Consider the following 26,268-nt stretch of genomic DNA (forward strand, 5'->3'; position numbering starts at 1 on the left):
GGTGATAGGTTGGAGTGGAAGATGCAGTGAATAGGTGGGAAGGAAGATGGGCAGGTAGGACAGCTCAAGAGGGTGGTGCTGAGTTGGAAGTTTGGATCTGGGATAAAGTGGGGACAGGGAGATGAGGAAACTCAACATTAATGCTGTGTGGTTGGAGGGTCCCAAGGCGGAAGATGAGGCGTTCTTCCTCCAAGCGTGGATTTGGCAGTGGAGGAGGCCCAGGACTTGCACGTCCTTGGCAGAGTGGGAAGAGAAGTTGAAGTGGTCAGCCACAGGGCGGTGGGGTTGTTTCGTGCATGTGTCCCAGAGATATTTGGATGTGCAAGAAAATCTCTGCTGGATGTGGAAGGTTCCTTTGGGGCCTTGGATGGAAGTGAGGAGGGATACCCTGAGACTGTCTCTACAGCGGGGAGACAGGACACCAACTCGGGGAACTGATACCCTCCAACCACACAGTGTCAATTTCACCAGTTTCCTCATCTCACCTCCCCCCGACTTAATATCAGATCCAAACCTCCAACACGGCACCCCACCCTCTTGAGCTCCTACTTGCCAATTTTCCTTCCCACCTATCTGCTCCACCGTCCTCTCTGACCTCACGCCATCACCCCCCCCACCTTAATTTACCTATTGTCTTCCAAGCTACCTTCCCCACTCCACTCCCACCCCGTCTCATTTATTTCTCAGCCCCCCCTAGGGCACCCCCACGTTTCTGATGAAGGGCTTATGTCCGAAATGTCGACTCTCCTGCTCCCTCGGACGCTGCCTGACCTGCTGCGCTTTTCCAACACACTTTTCGACTCTGATCTCCAGCAGCTGGAGTCCTCACTTTCTCCCAGCAATTTTAATATTGAGTCACGTTAAATGTTGGCAACAGTTTACAGTAAAAATCGAGAAGCAGCGCTGACCTCGGAGGATGTTGCTCAATGACTGGGTCCTTAGCAACACGCTTTCCAGAGCCTGCCTCAAATTGCCCCTGCTTGCCTCCTGCGGTTGCTAGGCGAGTGACGCAGACTCCCAGGGCCGGGTAAATCCAGCACCGCCTTCATCCCGGAATCTCCGCCCCCGTCGCTGATTGGCCGTGCGGCCGGGGTCACGGTGACGTCCGATTGGCCGGGGAGCGCTGTCAATCAGAGCAGAGGGACGAGACGGGACAAGCTGTTTCTTGACGCGAGCATCATGGTGGTTGTGAGAATTTCGTCGGGAGGTGGGAAGCTGTGTCACTAGCGAAAGTGCGAATTACAAAAAAAAAACCCTGCCACCGTCACATTAGACAAAACAAATGTCTGGAATGTAGCTGGCCGCGAGAATGATGGTTTGGGGCTGGGGTCTGAGAGAAAAATCGCTGCGGAGAGGCGTTCGAGGCCTGTGAGTAAGGATGAGTATCTGTGGCCCAACTCCAGCGACTGCTTGCTGCCGAAAAATCCGAAAGAAAAGCGTCCGAAAGGGAGAGTGCGGCGGCCGGCCTGTCGTTGTTGGTGGTGTTTAAAGGGAGGGCCGGCAGGGAGAGGGTGGGTGCAGGTTGGAAGGTTTATCGTTAACATCGTCTCGCATTGACGGGGAATCGGTCCTTTCGTATAAATGCTTCTGGTTGACGATCGTCCGAGACCCTGACGACGACGAGCAGTTAATCCCAGCCGAGAATGGCGATACACGCTGGCATTCTCTTACTGACAATATTGGCGTTGCCCAGCGTCCAAGGTGCTCCACTTCCGCAAACAGGTGCAGGTCAGTGCAGTTGAGCATCGATTAAATAACAAAAGGTTGGCCGTAACGTACTAATTGTTCACGTCGAAAAACAAAAGTCAGCTCTTGGATTTGCGTGCAAATAAGAATCATTTTACTGCTGCAAAAAGTGACGGATACAACCGGTTTGTTGTGAAATTTCTCAATCTAAAATCAAAGGTGTATGTCATGTTGAGGGATTTAACTGAGTGTCTGCCTTTCTTAATTGTAATGACATCACTTACTGACATCTGGAGATGGCATAGGCGACTTCTTCGGTAGCAATGGAGTATTCGCGCAGTTAAAGATAATCAGTGTTTCTTTTGGCAGATTTTTTTTCTCTCTGTCAAACCGATTATTTATTCTAACATTCAGATGCTTTAAGCGTCCTGACCTCAAAAGTGACTGCCTGCCATCTTGGAAAATCTTCTCGGGAATGAAGTAATGTCATCTCCATTGTTACAATTTATTCCATGGTTAAATTGAACTACGGAGAGACTTAGTTTATAAAGTCAAATATATCATAGCTGTATCAAGGTTTGGGACTGTGTGGAGCTAAAATCTATACTTTTTAAAATCAGAATGTGTACATGTTGGTATATTGGCTGAACTGTAATCCAATTGATTTCAGTTTGTACTTTAAACAGGAGCTCAGTTCAAATCCAACTTCCCAATTGGAAGAGGGTTTAAATGTTAGTTCTGAGCACAACTGCAGTTGCTGTATTTACTTGTTTCAAAAATGGCAGATGGTGTTTAATTTGGATAAATGTGAGGTATTGCATTTTGGTAAAAAAAACAAATATTTATTTAGCTAAAAATAGAGCCTTGGGCATTGTTATATAACAGAGAGACCTAGAGGTTGAAATACATAATTCTTTCGCAGTTTGCATTGTAGGATGGTTAAGAAGACATTTAACGTTCTTGCCTTCATTGTTTAAACTTTTGAGTATAGGAGGTGGGACATTATGTTGAGCTTGTTCAGTACATTGGTGAGGCCTCTTCTGAAGCACTGTGTCCAGTTCTAGTCTCCTTGCTACAGGAAGAATATTATCTAGCTGGAGAAGGTTCAGAAGAAATTTACCAGATGTTGCTGAAATGGAAGGTTTTAGTTATAAGGAGAGGCTGGATAGGCTGAGACTTTTTTCACTGGAGCACAAGAGGTTGAGAGGTGACATTATAGAGGTTCCTAAAAGAGTGACTAGTACTTATAAGGTGAATGGCAGGGGACATATTTTTAACGTGAGGGGAGAAAGATTTAAAAAAAGGCAAGGTTTTTTTTTACACTGGTTTATGTATGGAATGAACTTCCAGAGAAATTGGTGGATCTGGGTACAGTTACTTACCTAAATGACTTTTAAACGCTGTATGTGGATAAGAAATGTTAGGAAAGATATGTACTAGGCATAGGCAGGTGAGACTAGTTTAATTTGAAATTATGATCAACATTGTCTGAAGGGTCTGTTTCTGTGCGCTGTATGACTCTCTGACTCTATTTATGTGAGAACTGGAATTGATTTTTTGTGAACAGGCTATGCAGCAAAACAGATGGGTGGAAATACATTACACTTTGTATTTCAAATCACGAAACTATTACAAGGATCTACTTTATTCATTCCCCCAAATGTTCATGACACAATGTCTTTGTACTTTGCATTGAATGACAATTCATATAACATACCAAGGAGTAAATGGTATGAGTTATGATTGACAATAAGACAGACCTCCATTTTGACTTGGAGTGAGAAGAAGATCCTTTTCGCACATGTCAATGGACTTTAAAGCAATAGTTTCTTGTGCACCCATTGTTATGTGATGATTATTAAGGATCTAAAGAATGGTTGGAGATAACAAAATATTTATAATCTTTCATTTAAATTGGTTTAATTTGAAAGCTGGAGTCAAAGCCTGCTTTTGCCCCTTATCATTGTGAATTGTGACACTGCTGAAAGCCAAAGCAGCAGCAACTAAAACATGCAAGTGCCAGTGTGATGAATTTAATTTTTCCCCTTTCCCATGCTTATGTTGTTAAAACAGTTATTTTGTTGAGTTGTGCTATTATGCTTTCTACTCACTGAATTGTTGGAGATGTGAAAGAAAAATGATAAATTTGTTTTAAACAACCAAAAAAGCACATGCACATCTGTTCACTTTCTTTGTAGTCCTCTACTTTGTATAAATAAGATCAAAGGAGATCTTGGCTAGTTGTGGCCGTAATTATTTCTTATAGTAGTCATGTTGTCAATTTAAAAAGAAAGAAGTTAGAATTCAAAAGTGAGTAGGTTTCTTCAGAACAAATGTTGACTTTGTCTCCTCCCACTACAAACTGATAAAATACTTGTATGATATGGGTGACTTTGAAATAAAGTAGCTTCAATTGTTGTTGTTGTCGTCATTATCATTGGCAGTCCCTCTCAGATGAGGGTGACTTTCCTTCACTCTTAGGGTGAGTCCTTAGATGGCTGTACAGTCCAATGTGGCTTCCACAGACTTTGCCACAAATGGGCCAAAAGGTGGCTGTTGGGTGGGTTTTTAGTGAGGCAGTGTGCTTTTTACCATGTGTTTGCCTGGCTTCTAATTTTTTTTCTGGAGAGCAACTTACAAGTTGCTTGGCACCTTCCCAGATACTTCTCCTCCACTTTGGATCTGTGATTTTCAGGTGTCGATGGGGATGACATACCCACAAGGCCTCACTAGCAAAGTATCCCTGAAGCATTTCCTCTGTCCACCTGGGGCTCATCTGCCATTTTGGAGCTGGGAGTAGAGAACCTGCTTAGGGAGTCTTGTCAGTCATGTGGATGATGTACGCATCCATCACAGCTGATCAAGAATGGTCAGTGAATCGATGTTGGGAATGCTGGCCTGGTCGGGGATATTGATTTTTATTGGCATTTGTCTTCCTAGTGGATTCGCAGGATCATGCACAAGCCGTGATGATGGTACTGCTCTAGTGCCTTGAGGTATTTGCTGTAGACAGTCCATGTCTCAGAGCCATAGAGGAGAATGGGAACCACCACGGCTCTATAAACCTTGTGCTTGTGTTCGATCTGATGTTGTGTCCTCTAACACACTTTTCTTCAGGTGGTTGAAAGCTGCGCTAGCTCAACAGAGTCAATGCTGGATCTCTTCTTCAATACCTGCCTTTGTCGACAGGATGCTTGCAAGGTATTGGAGGTGGCCACTGTTCCGGGTTGTTGAGTGCAGGGCTGGAGAAGTGCATGTAATGTGGGATACAGTCAAGGATATTTGAATCAATGAGAGTCTTGGTTGAGGAGAAACCCTGAACATAGTTGTTTGCCATTTATTGGGCCTCTACCCATCACCTGTTCTATGTCACAGTTTCATTGTTGGACCTTTGTCTTCAGTCGCTTGTAGGTCTGCCTTTTTTCTTCAGAATGTGGTTGTTGTTTTACACTCAGAAATGCCATGCATTTTTGGCTTATAGTTTGAGAATTTGCAGTCCTTAACGATGATGGCCTTGCAGGTAGACCAGAGGTTGAAATTCTGTAACTTCATGTACACGGGTAACTAGGTTTATGGAGAGGAGCAGGTTTAATGAAGCCATCTTTTTCTGTGTTGTTGAGTGCCACAATGTTGGCCTTCTTGCAGTGGGGCAATATTTATGTTGAATTCTGGCTTTGATTAGGTGATGGATGGCCAGCAGTCATCGACTCTTTTCATGGCATGGCTGATTCTAATGTCTTTCTGATCCCTTGTTTTGATGTTGATGCAGTCAAGGAGATGTCAGTGTTTGGAGTGTGGGTGCTGCCCTGTGACCTTGTGTTTGTCCCTTTGGCGGAACAGTGTGTTAGTGATGAGTTTGTGTTCAAGGCATTTGGTCAAGAGAAGGGTGCCTGGAATTTTGCTTCCCTACCCCCTCTTTCTCAATTATATCGACCTAGAGGTCTGCCTTTTGGTGTTGAATTCACCAAGGATAATGAGTTTACCTGCTGCAGTGACCCGTGAGAGAGTGTGATCAAGGCTGGCGTAGGATTCCTTCTTGTCCTCAGCTGCTGCATATGCACTGAACACTATGACATACTGGTTCTGAACAAGGGTGAGTCGGAGTGACATGAGGTGTTTCCTTATTCTGCAGGGGGAGTCTTTTGAGTTGGTCCATCAGTTTGTTTTTGATGGCAAAGCCGACTCCGTGGATGCGATGCTTTATGGCCTTGCTATTCCAGTAAAAGGTGTAGCCGCCACCTCGCTTTCTGAGCTGTCCTTCCCCTGCCTGCCGGATTTCACTCAGGGCTGTAATGTCAGTATTGTAGCGCCTGAGTTCCGAGGAAACAATGATGGCATGGCATTCTGGTATGCCACTGGTGGGACTCTCCATAAGGGTCCTGATATTCCAGGTCCTGAATTTCGTTCTGAGGATGTGGAAGGTGCCTGTGCGAGAGTTCTTTTAATGTGGGGAAACAGTTGCATGCCAGCTACCACAGACAGCGCAAGGTCTTGGTCCAGTGTTTGGGGGGGGTGGGGGGAACGGTGAGGAGTGGGAAGAAGGAAAAGAGGATGGGAAGGACAGTGTGGTTGCTGCCACTGCTAGTCATTCTTGGTCTGTGATTGTAAAAATCCTCGACTAGGTGGGGGAGTTTATTAAAACACTTTAACTGGGCTGGGGGAGTGGGGTTTATAAAATCACTGAACTGGGAAGGTGAGTAGTTTACATAAACATTTGCCTGGGAGGAGTTAGTATAAACACTGGGCTGAAAGTCTGTTTAAAAAAAAAATTACTGGGCTGGGGATGTTTTATACAAGTACTGAGGCTGGGTGCGGGAGAATGTTTAGCATTGAGCCCTTGTTTATAAAACAAGAGGTGTTTTAAAAATTACTGGGCTGGGGTGAAGTTATAAAATGACTTAGGGGAGTGGAATTATATAAACACTGGGTTGAGAGGTGTTATAAAATTACTGGGGGGTGCGTATTTAAAAACACTAGGCTGGGGATGTTACGTACGTGCATTAGTCGGGGTAAATGTAGGGGAATGGGTCTGGGTGGGTTGCTCTTCAGAGGGTCGGTGTGGATTTGTTGGGCTGAAGGGCCTGTTTCCACGTTGTAGGGAATCTAATCTAATCTAAGCATGACTAATGCCCTCAATACTCCTGGGGCCCCTCTACCATGGCCTGACTCAACGCCTGGGCATTCATGGAGGATAAGGGGAATGGGAGAGAGGGGTGCGAATGGCTCCTCACTCAACTGGCTCACTGTCTTCGTGGAGGTGTCCTGGGAATGGCGCAACAGGTCAAAGGGAGGGAGTCCTCTACTTCCTCAGCCCTTCAGTCATAGAGATCCTGCAACCAAAACAGAAATTGCTAGAAAATCTCAGCAGATCTGGCAGAATCAGTGGAGAGAAATCAGAGTTAACATTTTGGGTGCAGTGACCTTTTTTCGGAGTTACAGATCCTGGATTTGATTCTCAGTCCAACTATAATTGCTGTGACAAGTGTTAGAGGTAGGGGGGTGAGGTATATTTGAATTATTTTATTTATCTAGCCTTCTGTCTGTGAGCAGAAGAGTTTTAATTTGTATTTCTTTCTTTTGTGGCACATTTTCCCCCAAACCATCTGTTTGGGAAGTCCAATTTTTAAAGTGACTTTCAACAAACTATTTGGTGTTAAATCAGAAATGTGGTTTAATCATGAAGTGAAACTAATGATGGGGAGTAAGGGATAGCGAGCTGATCTTACAACACAGACAAATATACAAAGGAAAAAGCAAGGAAAGAGTTGACAATTAAGAATTTTATAAAAAGGGAGGACATTAATTTGCATGATTGTTAGTATCCAGTGAAATTCTTTTCCTTAGGAGCTCAAATTGAAGCAACTTAATTTAACCAAGGCAGGAGTTACTAAAAGGCCAGGTTTCTAATGGGTTTACATAGAACATAGAAAAATACAGTGCAGTACAGGCCCTTTGGCCCTTGATGTTGCGCCGATCCAAGCCCACCTAACCTACACTAGCCCACTATCCTCCATATGCCTATCCAATGCCCGTTTAAATGCCCATAAAGAGGGAGAGTCCACCACTGCTACTGGCAGGGCATTCCATGAACTCACGACTCGCTGAGTAAAGAATCTACCCCTAACATCTGTCCTATACCTACCATCCCTTAATTTAAAGCTATGCCCCCTCATAATAACTGACTCCATACGTGGAAAAAGGTTCTCATGGTCAACCCTATCTAAACCCCTAATCATCTTGTACACCTCTATCAAGCCACCCCTAAACCCTCTTTTCTCCAATAAAAACAGCCCCAAGTGCCTCAGCCTTTCCTCATACGATCTTCCTCCCATACCAGGCAATTTCTATTTTCACCCTTTCCAGAATTTCCAACACCTCTTCCCTACATACCTCAAAGCCATCCATTCTAATTAAACTTGAGGCAGGCTTCACAGTGATTCTGGAGTGCAGCTTTCTGTTAATGGCCGTGTAGGCTCATTTCATTTGGATGGTAAAAACAGACTGAGGCAAAGGGGTTCAGAAATTATAATTAAACTTTTCAGTGACTAGCAGACCTTTGATCGTGTAACATGGTTCCTGGATGAGTCAGTTTTAATTTATCAATTTAATTTCTATTCCCTCTGACCAAGGATTAGATGCCCACTTTTGAGAGAGGTGGCCCTGTAAGCACCCCTGCAAGTGTAATAAGGTTTGATGATTTTCTGTTACTTGACCTAGCTGTGTAGATATACTGGCTGGTGTTCTGCTTTGTCTGTGACTTCAATGCCCACACAATCAAAGGTATGAGATTCTCTACGAATGGTATCTAAGCTCATTTGTAACTACTGTTTGACTTTTCAAAACTGTAGTCAACTTACACCACATGATCGGCAGCAGTCATTGTAGTGCAGCAAAGTCCAATTAAATAAGGAAGTAATGTATGTTTAAACAATTTATGATATCTTTCATGTAGTATTAAAACAAAACAAGGGTGGAATAAAAATATTCAGCAGAAGAATACCTCTCATTTTCAGAAAATGCCTTTGGCCTTTTGAGTTCATACAAATACTGTTCCAGTGGTGGCATGTACTAGTTTTTTTTTTGTTTTTCTCGAATTCAAAAATCAGAAGTTTAAAGCTTATGTAGAAGCCATCTAGCCAATTATCGATGCAAAATCATGCATACAAGGTCCACTGCACCTTTCTCCTGCTTCAATTATTTATTGACCTTTTGCTTAAAAATCTGTGGTTTTAGTCTTCATCATTCACTGGCAGAATGTGCACACTCCAAGAACTTTCTAAACACATTTTGGAAATGTTCTTATTTAGTAATCACTACTTTATAAAGCAGGTGCAATAAATGATAAACCTTGCACAAAAATATAAGAATAAAGCTGATCCAATCATGATTAACAATGGAAATTAGGGATCATATTAGATACGTGGAAATGACATAAATATTGGCCAAAAAAACCCGACAGAGGATTATGAGCAGATTCAACAAAAGAGACAAAGGGGTTGGTTAAGAGGAGAACATAGAGTATGAGATTAAGCTTGCAGGGAATATATAAACTGATTACAAATGCACCTCTAGGTATATAAAAGAAAAAGATTATTAAGACAAATGTTTACAGTCTTGTGATCTTTACAATGAGAAACAGGAATTTATAACAGGGAACAAAAAGTCGACCAAATAAATACGTACAAAAACAAATTTCTGGAAAATGTCAGGTCTGGCAGCATCGGTGAAGAGAAATCAGAAATAATGTTTCAGGTCAGGTGACCCTTCCTCAGAACTGTTCTGATTTACAGCATCCGCAGTACATTGCTTTTGATTAAATATGTACTTTGTGTTTGTCTTAGAGTCATAGAGATGTACAGCATGGAAACAGACCCTTCAGTCCAACCTGTCCATGCCGACCAGATATCCCAACCCAATCTAGTCCCACCTGCTAACACCCAGCCCACATCCCTCCCAATCCTTCCTATTCATATACCCATTCAAGTGCCTCTAAAATGTGCAATTGTACCAGCCTCCACCACTTCCTCTGGCAGCTCATTCCATACACGTACCACCCTCTGTTGCCCCGTAGGTCTCTTGTATATCTTTCCCCTCTCACTCTAAACCTATGCCCTCTAATACTGGACTCCCTGACCCCAGGGAAAAGACTTTGCCTATTTACCCTATCCATGCCCCTCATAATTTTGTAAACCTCTATAAGGTCACCCCTCAGCCTCCGACATCCAGGGAAAACTGCCTCAGCCTGTTCCGCCTCGGGACATTCACAACGTCCCAGAAATGTTGGGGACTACAGAGACAAGTGAGCAGGAGGACATGAAGGAAATTGGTATATGGTGTTGGAGAAATTGATGTGATTAAAGGCTGATAGATCCACATCCCAGATACTTAATGAAGTGGTCCTAGAAATAGTGGATGCATTGGTAGTCATCTGTCAAGATTCTCCTGACTCTGGAACAGTTTGTACGGATCGACTGGTAACTGATGTAACCCTACTATTTAAAAAAAGAATACATAGAGAAAACAGTTATAGACTGATTGTCCCCACTACTGATGTCAGGCTAATGCCAGAATCCATTATAAAAGATTAAATAGCAGAGTACTAGGAAAACAATGATAGGTGGACAGACTCAACATGGATGTATGAATGCGTAATGAATCCATTGAAATTGTTTGAGGGTATATTTAGTAGAGCTGATGAGTGAGAAACCATTAGATGTACTTGCAGAAGGCTTTCAATAACGTCACATATAAAATTAATGGGATTGGGAGTAGTGTTTTGACATGGATAGAGAACTGTTTGGCAGAGAAGAAAAAAAAAAGTAGGAATACATAAGACCTTTTTCCAAGTTACAGGCATTGCTCAGTGGGCTATTACAGGGATCAGTGCTTGGATCCCAGCTAATCACTATATATTTAATGATTTAAATGAGGGAAGTAAATATAGTATCTCCAAATTTGCAAATAAATAAAACTAGATGGGAGAGTGAGTTGTGAGAAGGATGCAGAGATATCCAAATCACATTGTAGCAACGAGTTTTGAGAAGAATTGTAGCTCGAGTTGAGGTTCTGGATGTAGGGTTGCTCACTGAGCTAGAAGGTTTGTTTTCAGACGTTTCATTACTATACTAGGTAACATCTTCAGTGAGCCTCTGAATGAAGCACTGGTGGTGTAGCCCGCTTTCTATGTATATGTTTGAGTTTCCTGAGGTTGGTGATGTCATCCACTGTTCTTTTTTTTTGGAGTGGTGCATGGGATCCAAGTCACTGTTTTTGTTGATAGAATTCCAGTTGGAATGCCATGCTTCTAGGAATTCTAGTGCGTGTCTCCGTTTGGCTTTTTCTAGGATGGATGTGTTGTCCCAGTCAAAATAGTGTCCTTCCTCATCCATATGTAAGGATACTAGTGAGTGTGTCATGTCGTTTTATGGCTAGTTGATGTTTGTGTATTCTGGTGACTAGTTTTCTTCCTGTTTGTCCAATGTAGTGTTTGTTACCATTCTTGCAGATATTTTGTAAATGACATTGGTTTTGCTTGTTGCCTGTATAGGGTCTTTCAAGTCCAATAGCTGCTGTATGGGGCTACCATGGTAGCCCACAAACCCACCAACACACCAAAAAAGCTTTTTTAATCCAGAGTGTGTTGAGTATATGCAATTATCTGCCACAGAAATTAATAGAGGCCAAAACATTGGATGTTTTCAAGAAGGAGTTAGACTTAGTTCTTGGGCTAACGGAATCAAATGATATAGGGCAAAAGAGAGAACAAGATGCTGAATTGGAGGACAGTCATAATCATATTAAGTGGTGGAGCAGTTGCAAAGGGCCAAATGGCCTACTTTTATTTTCTGTTTCCATAATGCCTGGCCATGACTTCCCAACCAAAGGAAATAGTCTTTCGCTCTTCATTTTTAAAATATTTAATGAAAAATCATCTTCGCTCCAATATCTCCTCAAAATGATATTTTTCTGTACCCAATCTCATTAGTGATTCAACATAGTGTTTTGTAGAACTTCAGAGGCATTGTATAAAGGGGTACCTGAAACTGTGGCTGAAACAATATTCAATGTCTTTTTTTTAAGATTAGATTAGATTCCCTTGTTTTTTAGATTATATTGTTATTTATGATTTCCTAATTATTCTCCTATTGTACAATTCACTTGGAACAAAATCAAGTCATGCTTCCTTTCTTAAAAATGGAAAATGCTTGCAATGCTCAGCAGATCTGGCAGCATCTTTGGAGAAAGAAGCAGAGTTAATACTTCAGGTCAATGATCTTTATTAGACCTATTGATATCCTTTGCCTCTTCTACAATAATGCTTTAATCTCTCATTACTTCAAAGTTATGTCTTCACCTAAAAATATTTTCTTACTGATGTAACTAATTCTTCACATCTGTCATAATAACTGTTGTCCTTCTCTCAAACATAGAATTCCTTTATAACCTTCTTTCATGTTATCTTAAATCATAGAATGCCTACAGTGTGGAACACTGACTCTCCGAAGAGTAACCCACCCAGACCCATTCCTCTACCCTATTACTCTACTCTACATTTACCCTGACAAATGTATCTAACCTACACATCCCTGAACACTATAGGCAATTTAGCATGGCCAATTCACCTAATCTGAATATCTTTGGACTATGGGAGGTAATCAGAGCACCCGGAGGAAACCCACATAAACATGGGGAGAATGTGTAAATTCCACACAGACAGTTGCCCGAGGCTAGAATTGAACCCAGTCCCTGGTGCTGTGAGACGGCAGTGCTAACCGCTGAGCCACTGTGTTGCCCCATCATCCTTGTTACGGAGATGTTGAATACCATGATGTTTTCACTACTTTGATTCAAATGTGAACTACAACTTTTCTCCAATCACTATTTGTTTGCTCCACTTGCCATTTGTTTTCTCCCTACCAATTCCTGAAGATTATCCACCTATTCTGTGAAGTTCTTCAGCTCTATACCTATTTTAAAACTATGTCTGAATGCCACTTTTTTTTGTCTACCTGTCATGCTGCCTCTTGTGCTCTTTGCTCAACTGTGGTTGGAGACAAAAAAAACTGGAGTTGCTGGAATCAAAGGTAGACCAGCAGAAGGCTGGAAAAGTGGGCAGCATCAGGAGGTGGAGAAGTTGACATTTCGGGTGTAACCTTTTTTCAGGACTAGGGCTGGGTGAAGAGGAGCTGCAAATGGAGTGGCGGAGGCAGGGTGGTGAAGTGGGGATAGGTGAAGACGGGTAGAGGATATGACTTGATTGGCCAATGGAAGAAATGAATCCAGTTACCGGTTGGTAACTGGAAGGAAGCGAAGATCAGAGGAATGGAAGGGAGAGGGAGGGGCTGGGAAGAGAGTTGGGTGAAGGAAAGGGAGATTTATTTAAAATTGGAGAACTCCATGTTGATTCCTCCAGGCTGTAAGCTGCCTAGGTAGAAGATGAGATGTAGTTCCTCCAATTTGCAGTTTGGTTCATTTGTGGCAATGGAGGAGGTAAAGGATGGTCATTTGGGAAGGGGAATTAAAATGGGTGGTGACTGGGAGGTCCGGTTGGCCTCTGCAGGCCCGGCTGAGATGCTTGGCAAACTGTTCCCTAAGTTTACGCTTAGTCTTCCCGATGTAGAGAAGACACATTGGGAGTACCTGTTGCAGTAAACTAGGTTGGAAGAGATACATGTTGACCTCTCTTACCTGGAAGGGCTGTTTGGGGCCCTGGATGGGGGTGAGGGGTGTGATGTACCAGCAACTTTTGCATCTTTTCTGGTTGCAGGGGAAGGTACCTGGGAGTTCATGGGGGTTGGTGGGAAGAGTGATGCAAACCAAGGACTGTCAAATGGAATGGTCCTTGTGGAAGGCAGAGAGGGGTGGGGAGGCAAAGATGTTCTTGGTGATGGTGGAGTCTAGTTGGAGTTGGTGGAAGTGTATAAGGATGATACACTGGATGCAGAGACTAGTGGGGTGGTAGGTGATGACAAGGGGGACTCTGCATGACTATTCTTCTGCCTCTGCCACATTTGCTCGCACAAGGAGACATTCCACGCCCAAACATCCCAGGTGTCTACCTATTTTGAACGATGTGCTCCCCCCACCACCGTCATCCACACAGCCCTCCATTGCACCATCTCCATTCCCTGTTCCACTGCTCAAAACGCCCCCTCCCTCAGCACAATAAGGACAGAGTCCCCCTTGTCCTCATCTACCATCCCACCAGTCTCCACATCCAATACATCATCCTTAAATGCTTCCACCAACTCCAAATAGATCCCACCACTAAGAACACCTTCCCTTTCCCACCCCTCTCTGCTTTCCGCATGGACCATTCCCTTTGACAGTCCTTAGTTTGCACCACTCTCCCCACCAACTCCCCTGAGCCCTCTGGTACCTTCCCCTGCAACCAGAAAAGATGCAAAACCTTCCAGGTCACCACCTCCCTTGCCTCCATCCAGGGCCAAACAGTCCTTCTAGATCAGACAGAAGTTCACCTGCTTCTCTGCTAATCTAGTTTAGTACATCAGTGCTCCCGATGTGGTCTTTGCTACATAAGGGAAACCAAATGTAAACTTAGAGAATGGTTTGCTGAGCAGGTTTGAAGGGCCGACCGGACCTCCCAGTCACTGTCCATTTTAATTCTCCTTCCCACTCCCCTCCACGACATGACCATCCTTGGTCTCCTCCATTGCCACAATGAACCAAATCGCACATTAGAGGAACAACATCTCCTCTACCACCTGGGCAGCCTACAGCCTGCAGAGCTCAACATTGAGTTCTCCAATTTCAAATAACCTCCCATCCCTTCGCCTGACCCCCTTCCCAGCACCCCCCCTCCATTCCTCTGATTGATGATTCCTCCAGTTACCAAACTGATTCATTCCTCCCTTTTGACCTGCAGATTCCTTCATGAAGGGCTTATGTCTGAAAAGTTGATTCTCCTGCTCCTCAGATGCTGCCTGACCTGCTGTGCATTGCCAGCACCACTCTCTTGACTCTGATCTTCAGCATCTGCGGTCCTCACTTTCTCTTAGTACCTTCTACCTGTCTCCACCTATTCCCACTTCACCACCCTGCTGCATTCTTCCAACCTCCTGCTTGTCAAAATGACCATCCTGTCTTTGCTCTACTGTGGCAAACCACTGGTCAGGAACATGTGACTGAATATCTGTCAATCTCACACTTGTCTCATTCAGTTCTTATACTTTATTCTGAACAATGTGCTCTTCTACACTTGACAAGTGATCCTCAAAAGTGATTATAGCCGCCTTTTGTGATTTTGCGTTTATAGATAGTGGGTGTCTGCAGGGATCGGTGCTGCATGCACATTTGTTTGTCATTTGTATAAATAATTTCATTGAGAATTTAAGAGGCATTGAGTATAGGTGTTGGGACATCATGTTGATGTTATATAGGACATTGAGGCCACTTTTGGAGTACTGTATACAATTCTGGTCATCCTACTTTAGGAAGGATATTACGAAATTGGAGAGGGTTTAGAAAAGGTTTAGCAGGATGTTGCCAGGACTGGAGGGTTTGTGTAATGAGGATAGGCTAGATAAGCTGGGACTTTTTTCACTGGCGCATAGGAGGTTGAGGACTTACCTTTTATTGAAATTTATTAAAAAGGCCAGTTCACTACCACTGCATAACAAGAGTCCTAGCTTAGCTCAAACTTATATGTCTGTCTTAACTTGTAAAGTAGCAAATTTTCACCAATTAATTAACTCACCTGCAGCACTACACTCCATTCTCTGTTCAAGCCTGCATGATTCAATGTGTTGGCCAAATTAGTATAAAATGTTGGTCTTCCTCTGAAATCTTGAGATACTTTCAAATCATCATGGGATATTGGCTTATTACTTCACTGCAGTGCAATTTCTTGGACAGCTGTTGATGCAACAACATCAAAAGTTTGAATTTTGGGCTAGATATATGCAACATTTATAAACATAATACTATAGGAGCACAGTGGAAATATCCCATGAATGAATGTATTCTTTTCAGTTATAAGTTTTAGGTTTGCAAAAAAACACATCAGTTATGCCTAACTAATCTAAAAATGTATTGTGGCTTCCTGAATTGTTTTGGTCATTTGGCTTAAGATGCTTTAAAATCAGTATATTTTGGAATCTTGGATTACAAGAAGTATCAAATTACCCTGTGATGAAGCAGCATATGACCAAATGAGGTGTGGCAAACTAAACTTACCTGTTTGTTTGGCAGCACATTGCTGCATCAAATAACCTCGATAAGGAAATGCTTGTGATAGATTTGATGCCCAGAGAGGCAGTGAAATGACCTCATTATTAGAAAGTGAGTGCAGGTGTTTTTAAGCAGTTAACTTGTGTCATTACTGTGTATGTAATTATCATTACGCTACAAATAATTGTGGCTTTGTTATTTATTTGTTGGTAGTAGCAGTGTTCTTTCTGGCTGTCTTATAAATATCTGTGTGCAGAAGCAAGTTCAGCAAAAGTTTTGACGAGGTTCCGCATGGTAGACTGCTTAGTAAAGTTAAATTATATGGAATTCAGGGGTAACGAGCCACTTGGATACAAAATTGACTTGAAGGTAGGAAACAGAGTGGTGGTGACGGGCTGCTTTTCGGATTGAAGTCCTGGGTCCACTGCTTTTTGTCACTTATATAAGTGATTTGGATACGAACATGGGAGTTTGCAATGACACCAAAATAGGTCATGTAGTGGACAGTGAAGATGATTATCTCAGAGTACAATGCAACCTTGATCAGATGGGCCAGTGGGCTGAGGAGTGGTCAATGGAGTTTAATTTAGGTAAGCGTGACTGTTGCATTTTGGAAAGGTAAATTAGGGGAGGACTTGTATAGTTAATGGTAGGAACCTAGGGACTGTTTCTGAACATAGATCTAAAGGTGCAGGTGCATGATTCCTTTAAAGGTGGAGTTGCAGGTAGACAGGGTAGTGAAGAAGGCATTTGGCATGCTTAGGAATTGGGACGTCATGTTGTGGCTGTACAGAACATTGGCGAGGTCACTTTTAGAATACTGGGTACAATTCTATAGGAATGATGTTAAACTTAAAAGGGTGCAGAAAAAATTTACAAGGGTTTTGCTGGGATTTGAGAGCTTTAGTTATAAGGAGAGGCTGAATAGGCTAGGGCTTTTTTCCTCAGAGCTTTGGAGGCTGAGGGGTGACTTTATAGAGATTTGTAAAATCGTGAGGGGCACGGATAGGGTGAGTAGACAAGGTGTTTCTCCTAGGGTGTGGGAGTCCAGATTAAAGGGTGTAGATTTAAGGTGAGAGGGAAATATTTAAAGGGTCTGAGATGTTGTTTTTCATACAGTGCGTTTTGCATGTATGGAATGAACAGCCAGAGGAAATGGTGGAGGCGGGTACATTTGCAACATTTAAAAGGCATCAGGCTGGGTATGTGAATGGGAAGGGTTTAGAAGGATATGGGTCAAAGGCTGGTGAGAAAGTGTATAAGGTATGTGCAAGTAGGGAAAGTTATGTTTATGATTGCTTGACAAAAACTCAGTTAGCATAACTTTGACCAGATAAGAACTTGCAGTAAACAATGAGCTGCTGGAGGCAAGGGTAGTGGGTTAATGAGGTAATGCCAGTTAACAAGGTTAAGAACATCCATTGTATAATGCCAGGTGGCTTAATCTTTACTGTTGATGCTCGCAGATTTGTAACGGTCACCCAATCAATATAGATGTTGCCTTATTTGGATGCTGGTCCCTGTAAGTGACTACGTAATTCCTTAAGAATCTGCTGTTCAAGAGAAGACCGAGAGCTCATGTCTCTGTGCGCAAGGGTAATCGTTTTCTCTCCCTCTAGGGCCTGGAATAAAGATGGATGTAAAGCCAAACTGTGTCTGAGTGTTGGCTTCGTTTGATACTGGATAGGAAAATGGGACGGCAATGACCAATGGGACTAACTCAGATTGAGATATCTGTCAGTGCAGATGAGTTGAATTGAGGGGTGTGTTTCCATGCTCTCTGACTCTACATAGTTTTTGTACTATTTCGAATTCTTAAATGTTGTTCTTTCATGATTTTCTTTTTGCTCTAGTCCATGTAGTGTGATAGTTTTATCAGCGGTTTGATAGCTACTGGTTTAAATTTAATGTTGATTGACACTAATACTCCAACGTCACATAGGGCACATTTTCCAAGTTTTGTTGCAATCAAACATTGACTGTGTCCATAGGTGCTGGACAATCATAACTAGAATAAGGGGAGAAAACATTTTAGTCCTTTTTAAATCAAATTTAACAGTTACATTGTATGATAGGCTATTTATATGTCAGCAATACAATACCATAAATGTTAAAAGGTTTCTTTTGGTTGGAAATGAACATTTTTTAGTATAGGGTTGTCCAACCTTTTTGCATGAGGGGTCACATTTCAATTTTTCTCTAACTAGGGTGAAGTGAGCAAATTTCATTAATATCATCAATAAGAGTAAATGTGAGTTAAAAAGAATTAACTCCCAAGCAATATATTGTTTATTTAAATGAATAATTTATAAAAAGAGTCACTTTGGAAACTGACCATTAGTAAAGCTGAATAATTAAACCTTTCTTTCTTGCCATTTTGGATAAGGAGGGCTGGAAGGAGACAGACTAGGCCCCATGTCTTGATCAAGCAAGGTGAGAGAGATTGGGACAGAAAAATTAGGATTTAGCTAGCACTGACCTGCTTTTGCCTTGAGCTGAATTTGTACAAACGTGGGGGTGAGAAGCAGGTTGCTTTTCAACTGGGTTTTCCTCTCCTCCCATCTTCCTTTCCCTCTTTCACTCTCTCTTCTTGCACCCTTACACCCTAGTATCATAAGTTGGTGTGTAGGTTTGCTCGCTGAGCTGTAGGTTTGATATCCAGACATTTCATTACCTGGCTAGGTAGCATCATCAGTGGCGCCCTCCAAGTGAAGTGAAGCTGTTGTCTCTTGCTTTCTATTTATATGTTTGTCCTGGATGAGGTTCCTGGGGTTTGTCATTTCCTGTGCGTTTTCGGAGGGGTTGATAGATGGTATCTAGATCTGTGTGTTTGTTTATGGCGTTGTGGTTGGAGTGCCAGGCCTCTAGGAATTCTTTGGCATGTCTTTGCTTAGCCTGTCCCAGGATAGATGTGTTGTCCCAGTCGAAATGGTGGTTTCTGGGTCCGTTACGTAGATGACACCTTTGTCATCACAAAACGAAACAAGATAGAAGAGACATTTATCATCGTCAACAACACCCTCACAGGCATAAAGTTCACCAAAGGAGGAAGAAACGGACAACAAACTCGCATTCCTGGACGTCACAGTCAAAAGAAAGGAGAACAGAGAACTACAAACCTGCGTATACAGGAAACCAACAAACACTGACCAAATACTTAGCTACACCACCAACCATCCCAACACACACAAGCAAAGCTGTATCAGAACACTATTCCAACGAGCCACCACACACTGCAGCACAGACGAACTTCGGAAAGCAGAGATACAATGTGTTTGTTTATGGCGTTGTGGTTGGAGTGCCAGGTCTCTAGGAATTCTCTGGCATGTCTTTGCTTAGCCTGTCCCAGGATAGATGTGTTGTTCCAGTCGAAATGGTGGGCTTTTTCATCCGTGTGTAGGCTATGAGGGAGAGAGGGTCATGTCTTTTTGTGGCTAGCTGGAGTTCGTGTATCTTGGTGGCTAACTTTCTTCCTGTTTGTCCTATATAGTGTTTGTGGCAGTGCTTGCATGGAATTTTGTAGATGACGTTGGTTTTGTCCATGGGTTGTACTGGGTCTTTTAAGTTTGTTAGTTTTTGTTTGAGAGTGTTGGCGGGTTTGTGTGCTACTAGGATTCCGAGGGGTCTTAATAGTCTGGCTGTCATTTCTGAGACTTCTTTGATGTATGGTAAGGTGGTTAGGGTTTCTGGCTGTGTTTGGTCTGCTTGTCATGGTTTGTTGTTGAGGAATCTGCGGACTGTATCTTTTGAGTATCCGTTCTTCTTGAATACATTGTATAGGTGGTTCTCCTCTGCTTTCCGAAGTTCGTCTGTGCTGCAGTGTGTGGTGGCTCGTTGGAATAGTGTTCTGATACAGCTTTGCTTGTGTGTGTTGGGATGGTTGGTGGTGTAGCTAAGTATTTGGTCAGTTTGTTGGTTTTCTGTATATGCAGGTTTGTAGTTCTCTGTTCTCCTTTCTTTTGACTGTGACGTCCAGGAATGCGAGTTTGTTGTCCGTTTCTTCCTCCTTTGGTGAACTTTATGCCTGTGAGGGTGTTGTTGACGATGATAAATGTCTCTTGTATCTTGTTTCGTTTTGTGATGACAAAGGTGTCATCTACGTAACGGACCCAGAAAACCACCATTTCGACTGGGACAACACATCTATCCTGGGACAGGCTAAGCAAAGACATGCCAAAGAATTCCTAGAGGCCTGGCACTCCAACCACAACGCTATAAACAAACACACAGATCTAGATACCATCTATCAACCCCTCCGAAAACGCACAGGAAATGACATCGCCACAAACCCCAGGAACCTCATCCAGGACAAACATATAAATAGAAAGCAGGAGACAACAGCTTCACTTCACTTGGAGGGCGCCACTGATGAGGTTACCTAGCCAAGCAATGAAATGTCTGGATATCAAACCTACAGCTCAGCGAGCAAACCTACACCCTAAACCTCAACCTGAGCTACGAACCTTGCAAAAGCTTATGGTACGTTGTGCTGTCACACCAATACATCCAGGTATGAATAGGAGTAAATAACAGGCAACAAATTGTGATGCGTCAAGAATTTGACTGTTTAAAAAAATACTCTCATACACAAACTTTGCATCCTGATTTTCCTTTCACCTGTTCTAATATTATCCCTCTAACTATAGTTCATGTTTTGTGCTTCTAGGTCTATTAAAATAAAACAAGGGTATGCTATTTGGCAAAATGCCATTGTGATTTGTTACATTGGTTATTTTTAGGCATTGTCTACGATTATAGTGCAAGGTGCAAAAACTCCTCAGTCAGCAATAGAATTTTGTATTTTGAACAAAAGAGTTTAAAACACTGCTAATGCTGTCAGCTGGACAACTAATATGTCATTGACTGGGAAATGCTGGGAGCCGACAACAGCCAGTCAAGTAAATCAGATTTTTTATTACTCGTTTGCATTTGGTATCTCCCTTGTTGCTGTTTGCCTAACTCGAAAAATCATTGGGTGCAGGAGAAAGGTGGTGTTGAGGGTACTGTCAAGTTAAATTTCAACTGCAACAGCCTGCTCATTAACACTCAGTTTGTCAAAGCCACCCAGCCCCTCATCTCATTACAACCAAACTCCAAATATGAAAGAAAGAACTTGAACTTGAGAGCTGAGGGTGACTACTCTGGGCATTAAGATTGAATATGGCGCCAAGGAGTTCTGGCAAAAACAAAATCGATGAGAATCTAGAGGTTTCTCCTACCTTGCACAAAGATTGTGGTTGTTGGAGACTAAATAACTCTAAAAAGAGTCCTGGGGTTAAGATGTTCAGGGTACAGCCATGTCTAGTCTCTTCAGCTGTTTTATCAATGACAGCAATCTGTCATAAATTCAGAAATAGAGATGATAGTTGTACAAATGGCTTTTGGTACCTGCTCAGATGTTGAAGGGTATATGACCATATAAAACGTGAAATGGATAATATTTAGGCTTGGGCTGCTAAGTAACAAGTAATATTGCTGCCCTATGTACCAGGAAATGACTATCTGAAAGTGAAAGCTGACGTAGTCCCAGAGGTCTATAGGCTACACTCTCATTGGAGAGAGAAGACTGGAGTGTATTTAACATGAGGGTCTCCTCAGCTGATACTGAATCTGAACCCGAACCCACAGTGTTGCCATCACTTTGTATCCCAATCCAGCTGTCCAACTGGCTCTATACGAGAGAGAAGTTAAGAAACTTCACTTGACGTTTAATGATATTGATTGCTGAATTCCCCCAATGCCAACATCCTGTGGGTTACCATTGACTAAAGATTGAACTGGATCAGCTATATAAACACTGCAGCTGCAAGAGCAGGTCAGCAGTTTGAAATTCTCAGAAGAATAACACAGTCTTGACTTCCCAGAGCATGTCCTCCAACAATAAAACTGAAATATGGAAATTGTTGGAAAACTGTCCATTTGCCTGAATAAATGTGACTCCAATAACACTAAGAAATTCAAACACCATTCAAAATAAAGCAGCTTGCTTGATTGGCACCCTATCTATTAAACTAAACATTCACTCCCTCTTCCACTGATGCATGATTGAAGCAGTCTGTATTTTATGCAAGAATGAAATAATTCTCCAACGTTCCTTAACCGGCTCCTTCCAAATCCATGACCTCTATCAGCTGGTAGAACAGACCTGTAGCTAGGTGAGTACACTAACATCAGGTTCTCTCCTTGCCTCATACCTTTGGTCTTGAATTTGCTGTTCCTTCACTGTTGCCTGATCAAAATCCTGTAACTCCCTTCACAGCTGCATTGAGATTACATGCACCATATGAACAGCAATGGCTTAAAGTGATTTGCTGCAACATTCCTGAGGTTCACATGGTTTACAGTAAATGCCAGCCTTGCCAATGATGTTCACATTCCATGAAAGGCTGAATAGTCTTTTTTTCTATCATGCCAGTACCAGGTTTATCCAGTTGGTGACATTGCCCCACTCTTTCATTGTAGTGCTACAATTCTTTTCCCTTGAAATTCTTTTCCCTTGAAAAAGATTTTGAAAATCTTTAGGGACTCTTCCACAACCCCTTCAAGCAGTGCTATTTCTTCTTCATGGTTCACTGTGTTTTAAAAAGAAATGCTACATTGAATGAATGTTCTTTTGCTAATTACCTTCAAGCTGTACTCTCTGCATCCTCAACCCAGAAACCATTTGTTCCTATTTATTGTATCAAACACTCCATAATTTTGAACATCTTTTATGAAATCTGCTCTGAAAACAATCACTGCTTCTCTGATCTTTCCATGTAACTGAAGTGTCACATCCCTGGTACCAGTACTGTGAATGTTTTCTGTGGCATCTCTAGGCCTTGACATTCTTCATAAAACATGCCCAAAATTGAATACATGGCTTCCACTGGGATTTAAGTCTTACCTCGGGATGAGATGACCATGAGATGTGTCATAACATGTCCAGACAAGTTTTGATTTTTACAAAAGCAAAGTTTTAGGCCTTGATTTTAGAAGTAGAGTTTGAATTTTGAAGTCCTTGGAAAGGTGTACAACATTTTAAAGGTATATGAATAGAAAAGGTTTAGAGGGTTATGGGCCAAATGCTGGAAATTGGGACTAGATTAATTTAAGATATCTGATCGGCATGGACGAGTTGGACTGAAGGGTCTGTTTCCGTGCTGTACGTCTCTGTCTCTGTGAATCTCTGTGGTGGGTTTTGAATTCAACTTAATTATTTTTCATGGTATAATAATGTCACTAGCAAGGCCAGTATTTGTTATACAAACTTAATTCCCTATGGGAAAAGTAGTTGTTGATTTACTGTGTTGAATTGCTGAAATTCAACTGGTGTATATTTGTTGATGGGAAAGATGGTTTTGGGGTTTGTCCCAGTGACACATTGTTCATATGGGCCTTCTTGAACTTCTAGGTGGTAAAGGAAGTGGGTTTGGAAGCTGCTTTGAAGAAAGCTTGGGGAATTGTTGGCTATGCATCTTGTATCTGATGACGACTCGCAGAAATTTCTTTTTCCTTCAGATGCTGCCAGATCTACAGAATTTCTCCCAACAATTTGTTTTTATTGTATATGGTGTACTCTACTGTGACTGTGTGTCACTGATGGAGGGACCAAATATAGGGGATACAAGAAAAAGCAAATAGGACAATATATTTGAAGGTTAATTTCAAAAAAGAAAGTTTTTTTTTGTATTCAATGGAAAATAGAAGAGATAGGAATGACTGCAATAAAAATAAAAACTGATAATACGATTCTTGATTAGACAAATGTTGTTATTTGTTTAGGAGCAGTGTAAGCTCTTGAGAAGTAAGGAAGCTTATGCATTTGAATTTTTATAGAGAGCTGAGAATGAAATTGAAGTTTGAGAGAGAAATGTTTGGCATGAGGATGGTAGATAAAATTTATGGCAGCAGAATCAATAGTTTATTTATTCTTTGCTCATGGGACATAGGTGTTGCTGGCTGGCCAGCATTTATTGCCTGTTCCTATTGCTCTTGAGAAGGTGTTGGTGAGCTGCCTCCTTGAATTGCTGCAGTCCATGTAGGTTGACCCTCAGTGCCCTTAGGGAGGAAATTCCAGGATTTTGACCAGCAACAGTGAAAGAATGACAAAATTTCAAAGCAGTATGGTGAGTGGCTTGGAAGGGAACTTATAGGTGATAGTATTCCATGTATCTGCTGCCTTTGTTCTTCTAGACAGAAGTGGTCCTGGACTTGAAAGGTGCTCTATAGGATCTTTGGTGAATTTCTGTACTGCCTCTTTATAGTATTGGACTTAAAAATGATACCTTCTAACCAGGCCATTAAGGGTTAATTGGACATGAATTGAAAAAAGTAAGTTTTCTTTTGTTTCCCAAACAATGGAGTAGATCAAGGCAGATGACTCTGGCACTTGTATTGCTCAGAATCTTTTTCCCATATTTTAATGTTGTACAACCTGCAATTATTTAATAATGGGATTAGTTACAGCTTCAGTTTCTCCATCTCAGTTCCTCAGATGTTTAAATTGATTTTGTTCAGCTCATACCCTGCCAATGCCAGCAACAATGCTAACCATTGACTTGACCAAGGCTTTTGACTCAGTCAGTTGGGAAACGCTATGGAAGATCCTGTCAAAGGCTGGTTGTTCAGTGAATTTCATCAACATCCTGTGTCTCTTCTATTACAAGAAGTTGGCAACTTTCCTCCGTGGTGATATGGCAGAATAGTTTGAGATCAAAATGGAGTGGGGAGTGGGTGTCAAGTGGGGCTGTGTCATTGCCCCCACCCTTTTCTCCATTTTCATCCCAGCCATTTTGCAACTTTAGAGCAAGCTTCCTTACTGTTGTGGACATTGTCTACAGAATGGACAAGAAACTTTTCAACCAGTTGAACTCCAAGAAGAAAATGACACTGGCTTCACTTGTGGAACTCAAAACCTCGATGACAATGTCATCTCTGCTCTCTTGATAGGGAATCTTCAAGTCTCATGGAAGCGTATTGAAGAATGGGGCTCCGCCTCAACCTCAAGCAGTCTCGAATCCTTTACCGGCTTGTCCCACGTCAAGCTTCAGTCCATCCTTCCATTAAGATAAATGACGAAATTGTGGAGCATTTCCCCAACCTGAAGCTACCTCTCTCCTAAGTCAGACATCGATGCAGCGATTCAACATTACATCCAGTCTGTGAGTGCCGCCTTTGGATGCCTGAGGATGAGTCTTTGATGACTGTGACATCTGTGCTGATACCAAGATCCGTCCTACTCTGAGTCTTGGACATGTAGGTGTCACTTCAAGACTCTTGAAGTTGTTAGAAATAGATTTTCTGCATCCGCTGGGAGGGCAGACGTACTAACACCAGTATCCTTGTAGCAGCTAACAGCACAGCATTAAGCCCTGACCATCTGAAATCGCTGGATTGGTCATGTGCTTACGATTCCTGAGTTTTGATTACCAAATCATTTTCGGCTGGCTCAAGGAAGGCAATTTGAAAGAGAAGAGGTCAAAGGAAGAGTTTCAAAGACTCCCTGAAGACTTCCATTGTGAAATACATCATAGATGTCAATGCATGGAATACCCTTATTCAGAAGAAGTTCCTGTATGAAGGGACACAATTCTTTGAGAATGCTCAATGGCAAGTGGAAATATGGAAAAGGAACAGGACAAAGGAATGCCACCAATCTCCAGTCTAAGGACCAATTCCATCTCCCTGACAAATGTATGGCTGGAGATGTGGATCGAGGATTGGGCCCATCAGCCAAGCAAAGACCCACACAACCCCATGACCAATGACACAGAATCTCCTAGGTGGGCAATCATACAACAACGCTGCCAATGTAGATCTCATCAGATCTTTCTCCTATCAAACTGACAAACAGGATTATTGGAGATAATGTTAAAGATGTATCAGAATGTAACTAATTTCCTGACAGTGCCTGCCTACTTGCTATTAACATTTATGAATGTGTTGTTCCAGCAATTATTTCTATGTCTAACTACTGAGATTAGCCAAACTCTTAGTGGTAGTTTTAGGGCAACTGTTGTGAAGATCTGCATGCAGAATTGCTCGATATTGTGCTATAAATACACTCCAAACATGACTGTATATACAACAACATTCACTCCCTTTGTGTTGAACACCATCCCAAGGTGCTTAATAGAAATGTATTTGGACAAAAATGAACTCTGGGACAGGGGTTTAAACAATAAACAATGTCTGTTATAAGTCACAACACAGCAGGAGGTTGTTTTTTTTTCCCCTTATCTTCCCAAACCCCACCTCTCAGAACATTCTGGAATTTTCATACTGTACCCCTGTCCACAATCCGTTCCCTTGCTTACTTTGTGTACCTACCTCCTTAGGATGGGAGGAACCACAATTCCACCTTCTGTCAGCCAAACTATACCTTTCAGGATCATTGCATAGATGGTTGTT

At 42.2% G+C, this 26,268-nt stretch overlaps 1 protein-coding gene across 1 annotated transcript in view; it reads left to right on the forward strand.

Annotated features, from left to right (window-relative positions):
* The first annotated feature begins 1,146 nt into the window (after positions 1 to 1,146).
* lmtk2 (lemur tyrosine kinase 2) overlaps positions 1,147 to 26,268 on the forward strand; it is a 157,552-nt gene continuing 132,430 nt past the window's right edge. Inside the window, exon 1 of the mRNA XM_072559819.1 lies at positions 1,147 to 1,728. Within this exon, the coding sequence (XP_072415920.1) occupies positions 1,644 to 1,728 (85 nt within the window). The 5' untranslated portion in view covers positions 1,147 to 1,643. The remainder of the gene's footprint in view (positions 1,729 to 26,268) is intronic.

This window comes from Chiloscyllium punctatum, chromosome 40 (genome assembly GCF_047496795.1).
Source record: "Chiloscyllium punctatum isolate Juve2018m chromosome 40, sChiPun1.3, whole genome shotgun sequence".
Classification (NCBI taxonomy): Eukaryota; Metazoa; Chordata; class Chondrichthyes; order Orectolobiformes; family Hemiscylliidae; genus Chiloscyllium; species Chiloscyllium punctatum.